This window comes from Dama dama, chromosome 33 (genome assembly GCF_033118175.1).
Source record: "Dama dama isolate Ldn47 chromosome 33, ASM3311817v1, whole genome shotgun sequence".
NCBI lineage: Eukaryota > Metazoa > Chordata > Mammalia > Artiodactyla > Cervidae > Dama > Dama dama.
Window position 1 is genome coordinate 39466965 of NC_083713.1, and position 14523 is coordinate 39481487.

At 34.8% G+C, this 14523-nt stretch overlaps 1 protein-coding gene across 21 annotated transcripts in view; it reads left to right on the top strand.

Annotated features, from left to right (window-relative positions):
• BAZ2B (bromodomain adjacent to zinc finger domain 2B) overlaps positions 1–13639 on the top strand; it is a 313340-nt gene extending 299701 nt beyond the window's left edge. For all 21 annotated transcript variants that reach the window (XM_061135321.1, XM_061135323.1, XM_061135319.1 and 18 more), the window contains 4 exons: positions 269–415; positions 9259–9521; positions 9765–9908; positions 13094–13639. In XM_061135321.1, coding sequence (XP_060991304.1) covers positions 269–415; positions 9259–9521; positions 9765–9908; positions 13094–13247 — 708 coding nt within the window. In that variant the 3' untranslated portion in view covers positions 13248–13639. The remainder of the gene's footprint in view (positions 1–268; positions 416–9258; positions 9522–9764; positions 9909–13093) is intronic.
• The last annotated feature ends 884 nt before the right edge of the window (positions 13640–14523 follow it).

Sequence of the window (14523 nt, forward strand, 5' to 3'; positions counted from 1 at the left end):
TTCTGAAGTGTGTGCAGGCATTCAACCTCTAGCTTTGTTCTTTGCAGTGTACTTGAAATGTGCATTTACCCCAATTGAACTGCTCACCCCGTCATGTGGTCCATATCTGTGTAACGAGAGATACATAGATGTGTATGGCTACTGTTTATTTGTTAGCAAGCGGAATGTTCATTACTAATATGAATTAGGAATTATGGTGTGTTTAATATCCCAATACCTATCATTCATAGCAGAGTCTTAATTTTAAATGATTTTTCATGTATTATAGTACTGCCAGATCTGTCGAAAGGGAGACAATGAAGAACTGCTCCTCCTTTGTGATGGCTGTGACAAAGGCTGTCATACATACTGCCATAGACCCAAGATTACAACTATACCAGATGGGGATTGGTTTTGTCCAGCTTGCATTGCTAAGGTAAGACTGATCTAAAACTTATTTTTTTTATTATACAGCAAAGTGATTCAGTTACATATATATTTTTTTCAAGTTACTTTCCATTCTAGGTTATTAGGAGATTTTGAATATACTTCCTTTGCTAAACAGTAAATCCTTGTTGCTTATCTATTTTATGTGTAGTAGTTTGTATCTGTTAATCCTGTACCCCTAATTTATCCTCCCGCCTCTATCTTTCCTCTTTGGTAACCATGTTTGTTTTCTACGCCTGTAAGTCTGTTTCTTGTTTATATAAAGATTCATTTGTATTATTTTTTAGATTCCACATATAAGTGATAAACTATTTGTCTGATTTCACTTAGTATAATAATTTCTAGGTTCATACATATTGCTGCAAATGGGAATATTTCATTCTCTTTTATGGCTGAGTAACAGTCTGATACGTATGTATACCACATCTTCTCAAACCAGTTGTCTGTCTGATGTGCACTTGAATTGTTTCTGTGTCTTGGCTCTTGTAAATAGTGCTGCTCTGAACATTAGGGTACATGTATCTTTTTGAACTAAGAGTTTTCATCTTTTCCAGGTTTATGCCCAGGAATGGGATAGCTGGATCATAGGGGAGCTCTATTTTTATTTTTTTTTAAGGAACCTTCATACTCTTTTCCATAGTAGCTATACCAATTTACATTCTCATCAACAGAGTAAGAGGGTTCCCTTTTCTCCACACCCTCTCCAGCACTTATCATGTGTAGACTTTTTGATGATAGCCATTCTAACTGGTATGAGGTAATACCTCATTGTGGTTTTGATGTACGTTTTTCTAATAATTAGTTAAACTGACCATCTTTTCACATGCCTGTTAGCCATCTATGTATGTTTTATTTGGAAAATACCTATTTAGGTCTTCTGCCCATTTTTTGACCGGGTTGTTTGGGTTTTTGATATTGAGTTGTATGAGCTGTTTGTGTACTTTGGTTATTAACCCCTTGTCAGTTAATATTGTTTGCAAATATTTTCTCCCAGTCTGGTAGGTCTTTTTGTTTTGTGGTTGTTTTCCTTTGCTGTGGAAAAGCTTTTAAGTTTGATTAAGTCACATTTATTTTTGCTTTTAAGGCTTCCCTGGTGGCTCAGATGGTAAAAAGTCTGCCTGCAATGAGGGAGAGTGGGGTTTGATCCTTGGGTTAGGAAGATCCCCTGGAAAGGAAATGGCAACCCACTCCAGTGTTCTTGCTTGGAGAATTCCATGGACAGAGGAGCCTGGCAAGCTACAGTCCATGGGGTCGCAAAGACTCAGACATGACTGAGCGACTAACAGTGACACTGACTGATGTTTGCTTTTTTTTCTTTTGCCTTGGAAAACTGGACTAAGAAAATATTGCTATGATTTATGTCCAAGAATGTTTTGTGTATGTTCTCTTCTAGTTTTATGTGTCAGTCTTATATTTACATCTGAAACTATTTTGAGTTTATTTTTATATATGGTGTGAGGGAGTGTTCCAATTTCATTGATTACTTGTAGCTGTCCAACTTTTCCAACACCAATTACTGAAGAAACTGTTCTTTCTCCATTATATATTCTTGCCTCCTTTGTTGTAGGTTAATTGACTGTAGGTGTATGGGTTTATTTCTAGGCTCTCTGTTCTGTTCCATTGATCCATATGTCTTTGTGCTAATACCACAGTTTTGATTACTGTAGCTTTGTATTAGGTTGGTGCAGAAGTAATTACCGTTTTGACTGTGAATTTTAAATCATTATAACTAGGTTCAAACACATCTTTATTCATCAAAATAGGAATCATTACAATCAACACATTTTGCCAACAAGAAATACGTTGGTTTATTCCTGTAGTGTAAAAATCTGTGCTTCGGGATTCAACAAACTCTTGGAAAGCATTTTCTGCCTCCTGCTGGTTGTGGAAGCATTTTCCCCGCAAAAAGTTGTCAAGAGATGCTTGAAGATGTAGTAGTCAGTTGATAAGAGATCAGGTGAAAATGGAAGATGAGGCAAAACTTTGTAGCCCAATTCATTCAACTTCTGAAGTGTTGGTTGTGTGACATGTGGTTGGGCATTGTCGTGGAGAAGAATGGACCCTTTCTGTTGACTGATGCCAGCTGCAAGTGTTACAGTTTTGGTGCATGTCATTGATTTGCTGAGCATACTTCTCAGATTTAATGGTTTAGCTGGGATTCAGAAAGCTGTAGTGAATCAGACACCACCAAACAGTGACCACGACCTTTTTTTGTTGCAAGTTTGGCTTTGGGACTTGCTTCAGAGCTTCTTTGGTGAACTGGTCATCACTGGTTTTCCTGTAAAATCCACTTTCTGTCATATGTCACAATCTGATTTGAGAAATGGTTTGTTGTTGTTGCGTAGAGTAAGAGAAGACAACACTTTAAATTTTTTTGATTTTCAGTCAGCTCATGAGGCACCCACTTATCAAGCTTTTTTCACCTTTCCAATTTGCTTCAAATGCAGAATGACCATAGAATGGTAGATGTTGAGTTCTTCAGCAAACTTCTCATGTAGTTGTAAGCAGATCAGCTTTGATGACTGCTCTCAATTGGTCATTGTCAACGTCCAGTGGCTGGCCATTACACCCCTCATCTTCAAGGCTTTTGTCTTTTTGCAAAACTTCCTGCACTGCCAATGCACTGTATGTTCATTAGCAGTTCCTAGACTGAATGTGTTGCTAATGTTGCAAGTTATGTCCACTGCTTTATAACCCATTTTGAACTCGAATAAGAAAATAGCTAAAATTTGCTTTTTGTCTAGCATCATTTCCATAGTCCAAAATAAATATAAAATAAACAGTAAGTAATAAGTCATTAGCAAAAAAAAGCAAGAAATGCACATTAAAATTATATATAACATAACCACATTAATTAAAATAATGTACTCCAATATCAAACAGCAAATTTCAACAACGCCAAAACCACAATTACATTTGTACAAAACTAATAGTATTTTCTGAAGGCTGGGAAGATTATACCTCCAGCTTTCTTCTTTTTTCCTCAGGATTGCTTTGGTAATTCTGGGTCTTTTGTGATTCCATATAAATTTTAGTATTTTTTAGTAGTATTAATAAGTTTTAAACTTCCAGTCAAAATGAAGCATTCTATATGGATTTTTGAGATACAATTCATATATGATAAAATTCACTTTAAAGTGTGCAATTCAGTGATATATAATATATTCACAAAGTTGTACAATCATCACCACTATCAAATTCCAGAACATCTTCATGACCCGCTTAAATAATCCTAATACCCATTAGCATTCACTTCCAATTCCCCTTCTCTTCTCAGCCTTTGGCAACCAATCTACTTCCTATCTCTATGAATTTGCCAATTCTAGTCATTATAGATGTATTAAATCATATAATATGTGGCCTTTTTCTTTCACCTAGCATAATATCTTCAAGGTTCATCTATGTTTCAGCACTTCATTTTAAAGTCAGATGATATTTCATTATATGGATAGACCATTTTGTTTATCTGTTCAGTTGATAGACTTTTGCATTATTTCTACGTTTTGACTTGTATCAGTAATGCTGCTAGAAATAGTCATATACAAGTTTTTTTATGAATATGTTTCCACTTTTTTTGACTATATACCTAAGAGTAGAATTGCTTGGTCATATGGTATTAAGCATATGTATTTTAAGTCACTTTCCATGTCTATGCTAAGTCGCTTCAATCATGTCCGACTCTGTGCGACCCTGTGGACCATAGTCCACCAGTCTCCTCTGTCCATGGGATTCTCCAGGCAAGAATACCAGAGTGGGTTGCCATGCCCTCCTCCAGGGGATCTTTCAGACCCAGGAATTGAACCCATGTCTCTTATGTCTCCTGCATTGGCAGGCATTCTTTACCACTAGCACCACCTGGGAAGTCACTTTCCAGTCACATATAAATCGGAAACCTATGAACTCTCATACAAATTGATTAAGGAGAAGCAATATGATAAAGTAGAAAGAGATGAGTTTTAGAGTTACAATGTAAGTGTGAAAGGGTTAGAATGTATTGAGGCCCAGACTCACTGTTAGGTTTTCTTTGTCTCACTCTCTTCCATGTTTAATCTCTTGACTTAATTATTACCAGTAACTGCCACCTCTTCATAAACTCAGTTTCAAATGTCCATCTATCCACTGCCTCCTTTCTTTCCCATTCACTCTCTCTAGCACTCCTACTCCAATAATTCTTTGATCTCATCAGGACCTTCAGTTCATTTATCTTAAGACCTTCTCACTGTCCCTCTCCACCTTCATGTCTTCTTTTTGCTCCTATAATCACAGCATCTACCCTTAGCTTCTGTTCCTCTCTCTCACTTGGTAAAGCCGTCATTCTGGTTAATCCAATTCTCTGACTTCTCTAGTAACTTAATATTCAGATACAAAGGTGTCTTGAATGTGATTGGAGAGAACACCCAGCCTTTTAAATTTAAGACTAAGAGGGCCTTTAATGGTGCCTGATAATTTAGTGTCTCCTCTATTCTCAGTCTCAGCTGATGATGTTACTCTCATTTCACTATGAACATGGAAGCCATCATAAGAAAATATCACAAAAATCCATCACACCTACCATACTTTCTATATCTGGGCTAGCATCCTCTACCTTCTGTCCTGTTGCCACGAACTGCTTGTGCCCCTAACTAAGCCAATTAGCCAACTTGTGCTTCAGATCCCATCCCCATCTCACCTCCTTAGGAGAATGAGGAACACCTCTAGCAGTTCTGTCTTCTCCCTCATCATCAGTTTCTATTTCTGCACTGGGTTCTTTCTCATCAGACTACTAACATGATACGATTTCTCCCATCTTACAAAAGCTAAACAAAAACTCTCTTTTAGCCTCACTTCTCCCTTGATCCACTTCCCCAATTTCTCCCCTTCCCTTTGCTGAAAAGTTTTCTGTTATGGTTCTCTCCAATTTCTCTCCTCCAATTTACTCTTAAACTCATTCCAGTCATATTTTTACCTCCACGACGTCTCCAAAATTGCTCTTACAGTGCCCACAAAAGATTTCCACATTGCTCAGTCCAGTGACTACTGCTCAGATCATCTAACTTGATATTTACATTTGATAAAGTGGAACTTCCCCATTTCCTTGATATCCTGTCTTCACTTGTCTTCTAGGATACCATACTCATCTGGTGTTCTTCCTGACTTTTCTCCTTTTCAGTCTCTTTTGCTGGTTTTTCTCACCTCCCAGATCTATAAATATTGGAGTACTTTTCTTAACTTCAAAGCTATGTCTATAAAATGGAATAGAATATCTGCTTTGTGGGGATTTGTGAGGATCAGATATGCTTGTGTGTTTGAAGGTTTTTATAACTTCAAAAAATTCTCTGATATATTTATATTCATACTTTAATATATTTTATATTTATATATTATATTTTCTATTTACAAAATAGCAGAAGTCTCACATGGCATGGTATTCACTAATAATTGCTTTTTTATTTCTTGTTGCTTGATCATTTTTGTCATACAGAATTAAATGTAGTTTAATAATAATCTTCACTGGTTGTACATAAATTATCTTTTAGTTTCAAACTGTCAAGTGAAAGAAAGTTTCTCTACTACTTTGTGAATTACTAACAAATCAGTGTCTTCAGGCCTGGGGGGTACCATCTGGTAGGCTATAGGATGTCTTGTTTTCTGTCAGTTTGCTTAAATTAGCATTCTGGTGTCTGTCATTTCAGTACCAGACTAGAGGTCTGTAATCCTATCCAAGCACTTCTATGTAAATGCAGCTTTCTAAGTCTCTGCCCTGTTTTGTTTTGGGGTTTTTTTGTTTGTTTGTTTCTTGGCCATGCTGTGAGGCTTGTGGAATCTTAGTTCCCCAGCCAAGGATTGTACCCAGGCCCACAGCAGAGAAAGCACAGAGTCTTAACCACTGGACCACCAGGAAATTCCCTTTCTATTTTTTTTTTTTTTTTTGTAGTGGTTTTTGTCATACATTGGCATGAATCAGCCATGGATTTACATGTATTCCCCATCCCTCTATTGTTTTTTTTAAGTGATGTATTAGATGTTAGTCGCCCAGTCATGTCCAATTCTTTGCAACCCCGCCAGACTCCTCTGTCCGTGGAACTCTCCAGGCAAGAGTACTGGAGTGAGGAGCCATTCCCTTCTCCATGGGATCTTCCTGACCCAGGGATTGAACCCAGGTCTCCTGCATTCCAGGCAGATTCTTTACCATCTGATCCACCAGGAAGCCCATGCTTCTTATAGCAATAGAAATACTATAACCATTTAATTTTGATATATATAGATTTTTAAAGTTAAGGTTTTAAAAATCTTTCCAGTAATTCAGTTATTTTCAAATATTTATACTATACAATTTGCTCTCAAATGGCTATTTCTGCATACATCATTGTGACTAAGTGTATACACACACACACACACACACACACACACGTACACTGTATTAAAGATATATATATATATATTCTCTCTGTCACAGAATTAAAGACTTGTGTGTGTATATATATACGTATTTATACACAATCATATACACAAATAAGAAATTCTAAATTCCAGTGCCTAAAAAGCCAAATAACACAAAAGCATCAGGCGGGACTATGGCAAATAGGAAAGTCAAGTCGTACCCCTATTTTTATGTAACAGTCATCACTCAGCTCTGGCAAATTGTTATCATGTAGACATGTGGGCCCAGTGTTCCAGGATCTGCTAGTATTTCAAGATTATGGATTTTATGCATATTCTCACAAATGTTAAATATTGGCAACAAATTCAGAATTTATATAAGCATTATGGCCAAACCACAACACATTCTGTGGGCTGTTTATAGTCTGTGAACCACCAGTTCACAACTTCTGATATATAATTACACAAACATAACAGAAATGGGCTCTTATATGTGTGTAATCTGATAGATTCTACTTAAGACTTACTAAAGTTTCTCTTTGGATTTGGACTCTAGTAAGATAGAAAGGGTGGGGAAGGTGGGGAGTCTGTGCAAGAACACAGACATCTGGTAATACCAGTTCTGTATAAAAGCTGCTTGTAAAAGTATATGTATGTGCATAATCCAATGAGGTAAGCATGATCATTTATCAAAGAAGTAGAGAGGCTCCATTATCTTTTTAAAATATCACAAGAGTCTTTTATTTCTGTGGATTTAAATTTCACGTTTTCTTACTATGAGTATTAATTTGTTAGAATATGATCCCAAGTAATATTTTAGTTCACATAGGAACTAGAAGTTATTCCTGCCCTTTTTCTCTTTTTAAGTAACACAGTTACTCAGTCTAACTTAATCTTCATTAAACAGACCTTTTCCTCATGAATTAAGCTTTCTCTTTCTGTTTTTCTAGTGCTGAAAACTTTCAGGGCATAGTATTAAAACAAAGTAATCATATTTTAGTAAATAAAAATTAATAAACTAAATGCAGAAGAGACTTAGTAAAACATTTTAATTTTATTCCAATTTCAAGAGGTAGTGATTCTTTGATATGGTATGGGGAAGGTGTTAGATTTATGGTTTGTCTTATTATTTTAGCCAATTAAAATATCTCTTTAATTATACTTTTACCTTACCAACAGAGAACCAAATACTTTGAATTGTTTGATTAAAAGTGATTTTTCAAAATAAAGATAGAAGAGGTCCTGAAATCCTCAAAGAAATTGATATGAAATACTCCAGAAAAATTTTTTTCAGCCAAATTCATTCCAAGAATACATCTAGCTTTAAACTATCGCTAGATTGATATCTGACTCTTAAGTTTTAAGTCTATAATTTCTTAATTATCTGGTTAAGAAAGAAGATCGTTTTCTAAAAGAGGACAACTATCCTGGAAAATTAAAACAAAAGCCATACATTACCAGTATCTTTGCACTGATATTCGTCAATGATCTATTATATTTATTGTAACATTTAAGTCTGAAAGCACAGATTTATTTCCCTATTTCTAAATTGAGGGGTAGGAAGGAGCTTAATCATTATATCAGTGTGCTGCCTGCAAATTGTAGTTAGACTGCATAAGGTCATGTTGAGCTTTTTGTTTTGTTTTGTTTTTTCATACAATTTTAGAGCTAGAATGATTTTACCAATTGTGTAGCATGTCTTTTTTATTTTACAAATGAGATAATGGGGACTCACAGATATTTTTGTACAAAGTTCCATAGCTAGTAACTGACAGTCATAGCTACAATTCATGTTCTTTGATTCCAAATATAATCTCTTTTATACTATTTCTTTATTGTTTTCCTCAAATATTGACATTTTTTTCTCTTCCTTCACCTTTGCTTTGTTCGCATCTGGTAACCACAACTTGGTGGAACTCTATCCTTGTAGAAAATGCCTTTTCTCTTTATCTATTAGTAGAAAGAAGTATCAATTTCCAAGTATATTTGATTGCTTACAAAGGACTTCTCTGTTTAACACATCATGAGCTATTTTCCTTATTTTGGTCTAGCTTTTTAATTATCTCTTCAACTTGCTTATTAATAAGATCTGTATTTTTGTTTATATTCTTCTTTGTTAAAATTATATTGTGCTCCAAAAAGTAGTACTTTGTATCTTTAAAGTCATGCTGCTGGTGACCTGGACTCAGAAACAGTGCTGCCAAGTTCTGTGGTACCAAAGATTGATTGCCATGTGACCAACATCATCAGATCTTAAGAACTCCTAAAATAAATTGTTCATGTTTTATTAGATTTTTTGCCTCATATTATAGGAGAAAAAAATTCATAGATCTCTCTTGAAATTATCAACCTTCTAGATCAGAGATAATATTCTTTTTGTTTGCCCTGTCAGACTTTCATAACATAAAATAATAAAAGGCCTCTCAACAGTTATTTTTCTTACACCTCATTTCCTTTTTTTTTAAATAACAGGCAAGTGGTCAAACCCTAAAAATCAAAAAACTTCATGTCAAAGGAAAAAAGAGTGAGTCAAAGAAAGGCAAGAAAGTGACTTTACCAGGGGATACTGAAGATGAAGACTCTGCGTCAACAAGCAGTTCACTGAAAAGAGGAGTCAAAGACCTGAAGAAAAGAAAACTGGAGGAGAGCAATTCTATTAACTCATCAAAGCAAGAAAGTTTTACTTCTGTTAAGAAACCTAAAAGAGATGACTCCAAGGACCTAGCTCTTTGCAGGTATTATTTCAGTTCTCATGTACTGTAGATTTACAGCTTCCCATTTTATTTGCTTAGAAATCACCTACCATAGTAAGACAACTTTTTGACAGTTTGTATAAATAGGAAATGAAAGTCTATGTGGTATATCTTTTTAAAGAAATTAATTTGCATTTTTTACTTGAAAGATTGGAAAGCTAAATTTTTAATAAAAACAGATGTTTCTAAAGCATAGATACTGATTTCAGACATTATTTTCTTTAGTATGATCCTTACTGAAATGGAAACTCATGAGGATGCATGGCCTTTTCTACTTCCTGTAAACTTGAAACTTGTTCCTGGTTATAAGAAAGTTATTAAGAAGCCTATGGATTTTTCTACAATTAGAGAGAAATTAAGTAGTGGACAGTAAGTAAATCATTTCAGTTCAATATCCATTGAATGCTTGGTATATGCTGGGTACTTCTCTAGTGCCAAAAATACATTAATTAACAACAAAGACATAGGCTCTGCCTATGGAGGGGTGTGTGTGTTTGATCAGGGTAGCAGAGTATGTAAGACAAATCAATTAAGATTATTTAAATATTTAAAAAGCTGTGTGATAAAGCTTTCTGACATTGGAAAGGCACTAAACCCAGCCTGGAAGGTAAGGAAAAGTATCAAGAAAACCTCCAAAGTAAATAACATGTAACCTAGAGCTTGTATTGTGTATCAGTGGAACATTGACACTATCTCATGTGACTTTAATGAAAATTGACCCTGTAATATTTTTCAGATTATTACAGTGGAGAGATAGAAGATCACTGGAAATGTTAAATAGTAAAAGCCTTATTGTGGGTTGTTGGAGAATACTGAAAATGCTTTTATTAAATGTGGAAGAATATTATTATCTGCTCTTCTCTACCCTATTATCTGTGTGATCCTATCCAGAGAGCAAAATGACTTCTGGCCACAGTTACTGATCTTTGCTAGATTGCCTCAGACTTCTGCCAGAGTAGCAGCTGTTAGATAGTGGCATTTAGTTGGTTCTGGACATTGGACACTAGTTCTAGACATTTTGGAGCCACAAGAATAAGGCCATTCGCTTACAAAACAAGCCCACACAAAAGCACTCTTCGTGTCAGTGGCCAAGCTGTGCGTCTACATTCTCCATGCTGCCTGCTCCCTTTAATCCTCCATACCAGTTTAGCTAAATATATAGGCTATGCCCATCACTTCAAGCAAAGTCATTAAAAAATATGGAGAAATAAGGAAATTTATATTTTAAAAAACTATAAAATATATTTAATTGCATTATTGTATTCTTCCTGGATATTCTTTTGGTTAAAATCTCTGTAGCCTATAATCTATGCTCAATTTAGAAGAGTTGCATAGAACTTAACTCATAAAGATCAGTGACTGTCTTCTATGTATGAAATTATTTACAAGATTGACCAAATGACTAGTTTATTTTTCTGGAGGCTGAACTGTCAGTTTTTTAAAGAATTATATCCATTTCACTTTACTATTTTAATTTCCAAAGGGACCTGCTTTGACTCAGAAAACATTAAAACTATTGATTCTAATACAATCCAAATAACAGAAACTTCTGTCTATATATGAACTAGTCCTCCTGCTTTCTCTATCAAAATACTCAGACGTTACAGAGGGTAGCATGGACTTTGTAGTCATCATGACCAGGACAGAAACTTAACGCAGGAAAACCTTCCCAGTGTTTAATTCCTGGCTTTACCTTCCATAATTCTCCAGTTCATGGATAGAGGATGAAGCTAAACCTCAAAATATGCAGGCTTATATATTAACACAGAATTACCAGAAGATCTGCAAAATGAAAGCTCCCTTTTGAGAATGGGTCCTGGTGAATGCAGGAGGTCAAAGCAGAGGCAAGCAGATAGAAGCAGTTCTTTATAATCTTATTTGTGATGTCAGCCATATGGGAGGCAAAATTCAGAGAATTCAGGCTCTTCCAACTTTGAGTTGCTTTATTAAACCCAAATTAATGAGTGGGGACTCAAACTCATATAATATTTCAATTTTTAAACTAAAAAAACTTAAGAGAACAGAGGGGAGGAAGTACCTTACTGTGATGAATCTTTCTGGGTTCCACAGGCTGCCCCTTCCTTTCATAAAAGAAGGGCCCAGACGTGGGAATTGCACTTACTTCACTAGAATCTCACCTAGAATTCTCTCCTGGATTTGTCTCCCTAGCATTAATCATTAACCTTTTCTTGTAGTAAGGAACAGTTTAAAGAGAGAAATATTTCTCAAGGTAACTTTAAAACATTTTATAAAAATTATTTCCACACATGTTACCTGATTGCATTTATGTAAAATGTCCAGAATAGGTTAATGTATAGAGACAAAAGGAAGGGTTGATGGTTGCCAGGGGCTAGAGACAGGAAGGAATAGAGTATATGCTTAACAGATTAAGAGGTTCCTTTTGGGGTGATGACAGTGTTCTGGAGTCTAGGTAGTACAATGTTTTGAGTGTGCTAAATACCTTAATTATCTACTTTAAATGGTTAATTTGATGTTATGTGAATTCCACCTCAATTTAAAAAATGATAATTCCTAGAAGAACTGGAAAATAGATGAGGTTACATAGGGCTTACAAGCTCTGTGAACTCATTACAGATAAAGAAATTTTTCTCTTTCATTGTTACACTTATTAGAAGGTAGAAGTGAAAAGACTGTACAAGGTATTTCATCAAATAAATGATTCCACTTTTACCAGGTCTCAGAGCTTCAGTGTGTGCTCCATATGTATTTCTAATGGGTAAATTATTTTAGTATCCAATTAGTATACTATTGCTTTGGCTTGGGTTGGCTTGAAAGGCACTGCTCCTTCTTTACCAATAAGTTTAGGCATATTCATGCAGCTTTCAGTTCTCTTCTCTGGGTTCTTTCAGGGAAAGAGAACTGGGATTATCCTACCAAAGAAAGCACTGAGTGCTTTTCATTGAAAGGCAGTTCCTAATGTTATCTCCAGTAAAGAGATAGCACGTGCTTTTTCTGCTTATTTTGGATCATCATACTCTAGTGTTTGAGCAAGAGTGTATCTGAAGAGAGAAGAAAAATGGGAAAGGAGCAAGGTTTAAACAGAGGGACCAACCCTGGGATGTATGTAAAAGCTACAGGGCAGATGTCATGTTCATAGTGCATAGGAAGCATTTATATTATTTTTTACTGCAGCTAAATATTTTTGAATGTGAATAATAGGGCACTACAAGTGATACAGTTGGTCAGAGTTAATAAATCAATTGGAATGAATCCAGTAACAGAATTGTGATACAGGTTCAACAGGAATTTGGATGTAAGAAAAATGCTAGTTTGTTGAAATATATCGTGATCCTCAAGAGAAGTCTGTTCTGCATTTAACCTGCCTTTAAATTCTGTAAGTTCAGAACACATGCAGTTTTTTAAATGTCCCATTTATAAGATGGTATAATGTGTTTTATATCAGTTTAAAAGCAGTTACCCTGTTTTTTTCTTTTTGCTTTCAGTTTTACATTTAATCTTTTATTACCTCTTTCTTTGTCTGCAAAATGAAACCAGTCTACAAAAGCAATCTCTAATCGTGTGTTTTCTTCCAGGTATCCAAACCTTGAAACTTTTGCTCTAGATGTCAGGCTTGTTTTTGACAACTGTGAAACATTTAATGAAGATGATTCTGATATAGGCAGAGCTGGCCACAGTATGAGAAAGTATTTTGAAAAAAAGTGGACAGATACTTTCAAAGTGAGCTGAAGTTACAATAATCTTTTCTTTTTTTTCCCTTTTAAATAAGGACGAATGAGACCAGCAATGTGAACTGTATTTACACACATGTGCAAGGCACATACATAATGACTTTTTTTCCCTTAAAATAAGTATCACGAAAAAAAAAGTATCAGAAGAATGATACCATTTTTAAAGGCTTCACTCCTACAACAACCAAGGCCTTTGGTTATGGGTTTGTGTGATTTATCAGCTAATTTAGGTAGAACAGGGAAGCACACCCAAAGAATTTTCAAAGGAAAGGGTGTTATAGTGCAATAGCAATTAAAATATATCAAATCGCACTGAATATTCAACACCAGAGCTCTAACATGGGAAATGGTTCTTTCCCTCTCAATAAATATCTATTTTTCATTTTTTTACTTTGTAGTTTATTTTTTAGTGAATGTATTTAATTTTATGAATTATTTATGATTAAACCACATCCAGAATCTTCGTTTTCTGTGAAAAGGAAGAACTAGAAAAATTGCTTTAAATCTTGAAAATACAACAAGGAATGTTTTAAAATATAAAACAAAGCCAAGTTAAACTGTTTACACTGATGTGCTATAAAAGCACCAAAAATAAACTTTACTGTAGAGTTACATTTATATATATATACATATATATATATATATGTTGCTGCATCACTTGTGTAGTTAAATTGTATTTCAAAACAGTGAAGAAAAATTGACATGTATATACTGTTCATTATTGTTTATATTAAGTCTTGTTTTAAATATGTATTATGTGTATATATTGTTTGCAGACATTATTGTTTATGCCTTAGAAGGATTGTAGCATTTTATTTTAGTCTGAAGGTAATTATAGCTATACAGCTTGTACAGTAATTATCCTCTACCAACACTGTGGCGTCTCCTTGATCTTGGTAGTGCCTGCCTTTGAAACAGGGTGTAGGGGATATTAGTTTTCCATTTTTTCTATTTTGTTATATAATTTTAAGCCACCAGGGCCTAAATTAAAGTATAATCATTTGTATCCATGTGGAATAAAATTGTGACAATTTCCTACGCACACAGTATTTTTTCATAGAAACATTTCCCTCCCATTTGCCTTGCCTCAGAAATAAATTTACAAGACATTTGTAACCACTGTGTTTTATCTACTGTGTGTTGTGGTGGCCTGTTGGAGGCAAATAGATCAGAATTTTTTTGTACCTATGTAAGAGTACTTGAAGTTTTATTTAAAATAAAATGTTGTGGAAAAGGTAGCATTCTTTTTTTTAGGAGTGTTATTTTTCACTACT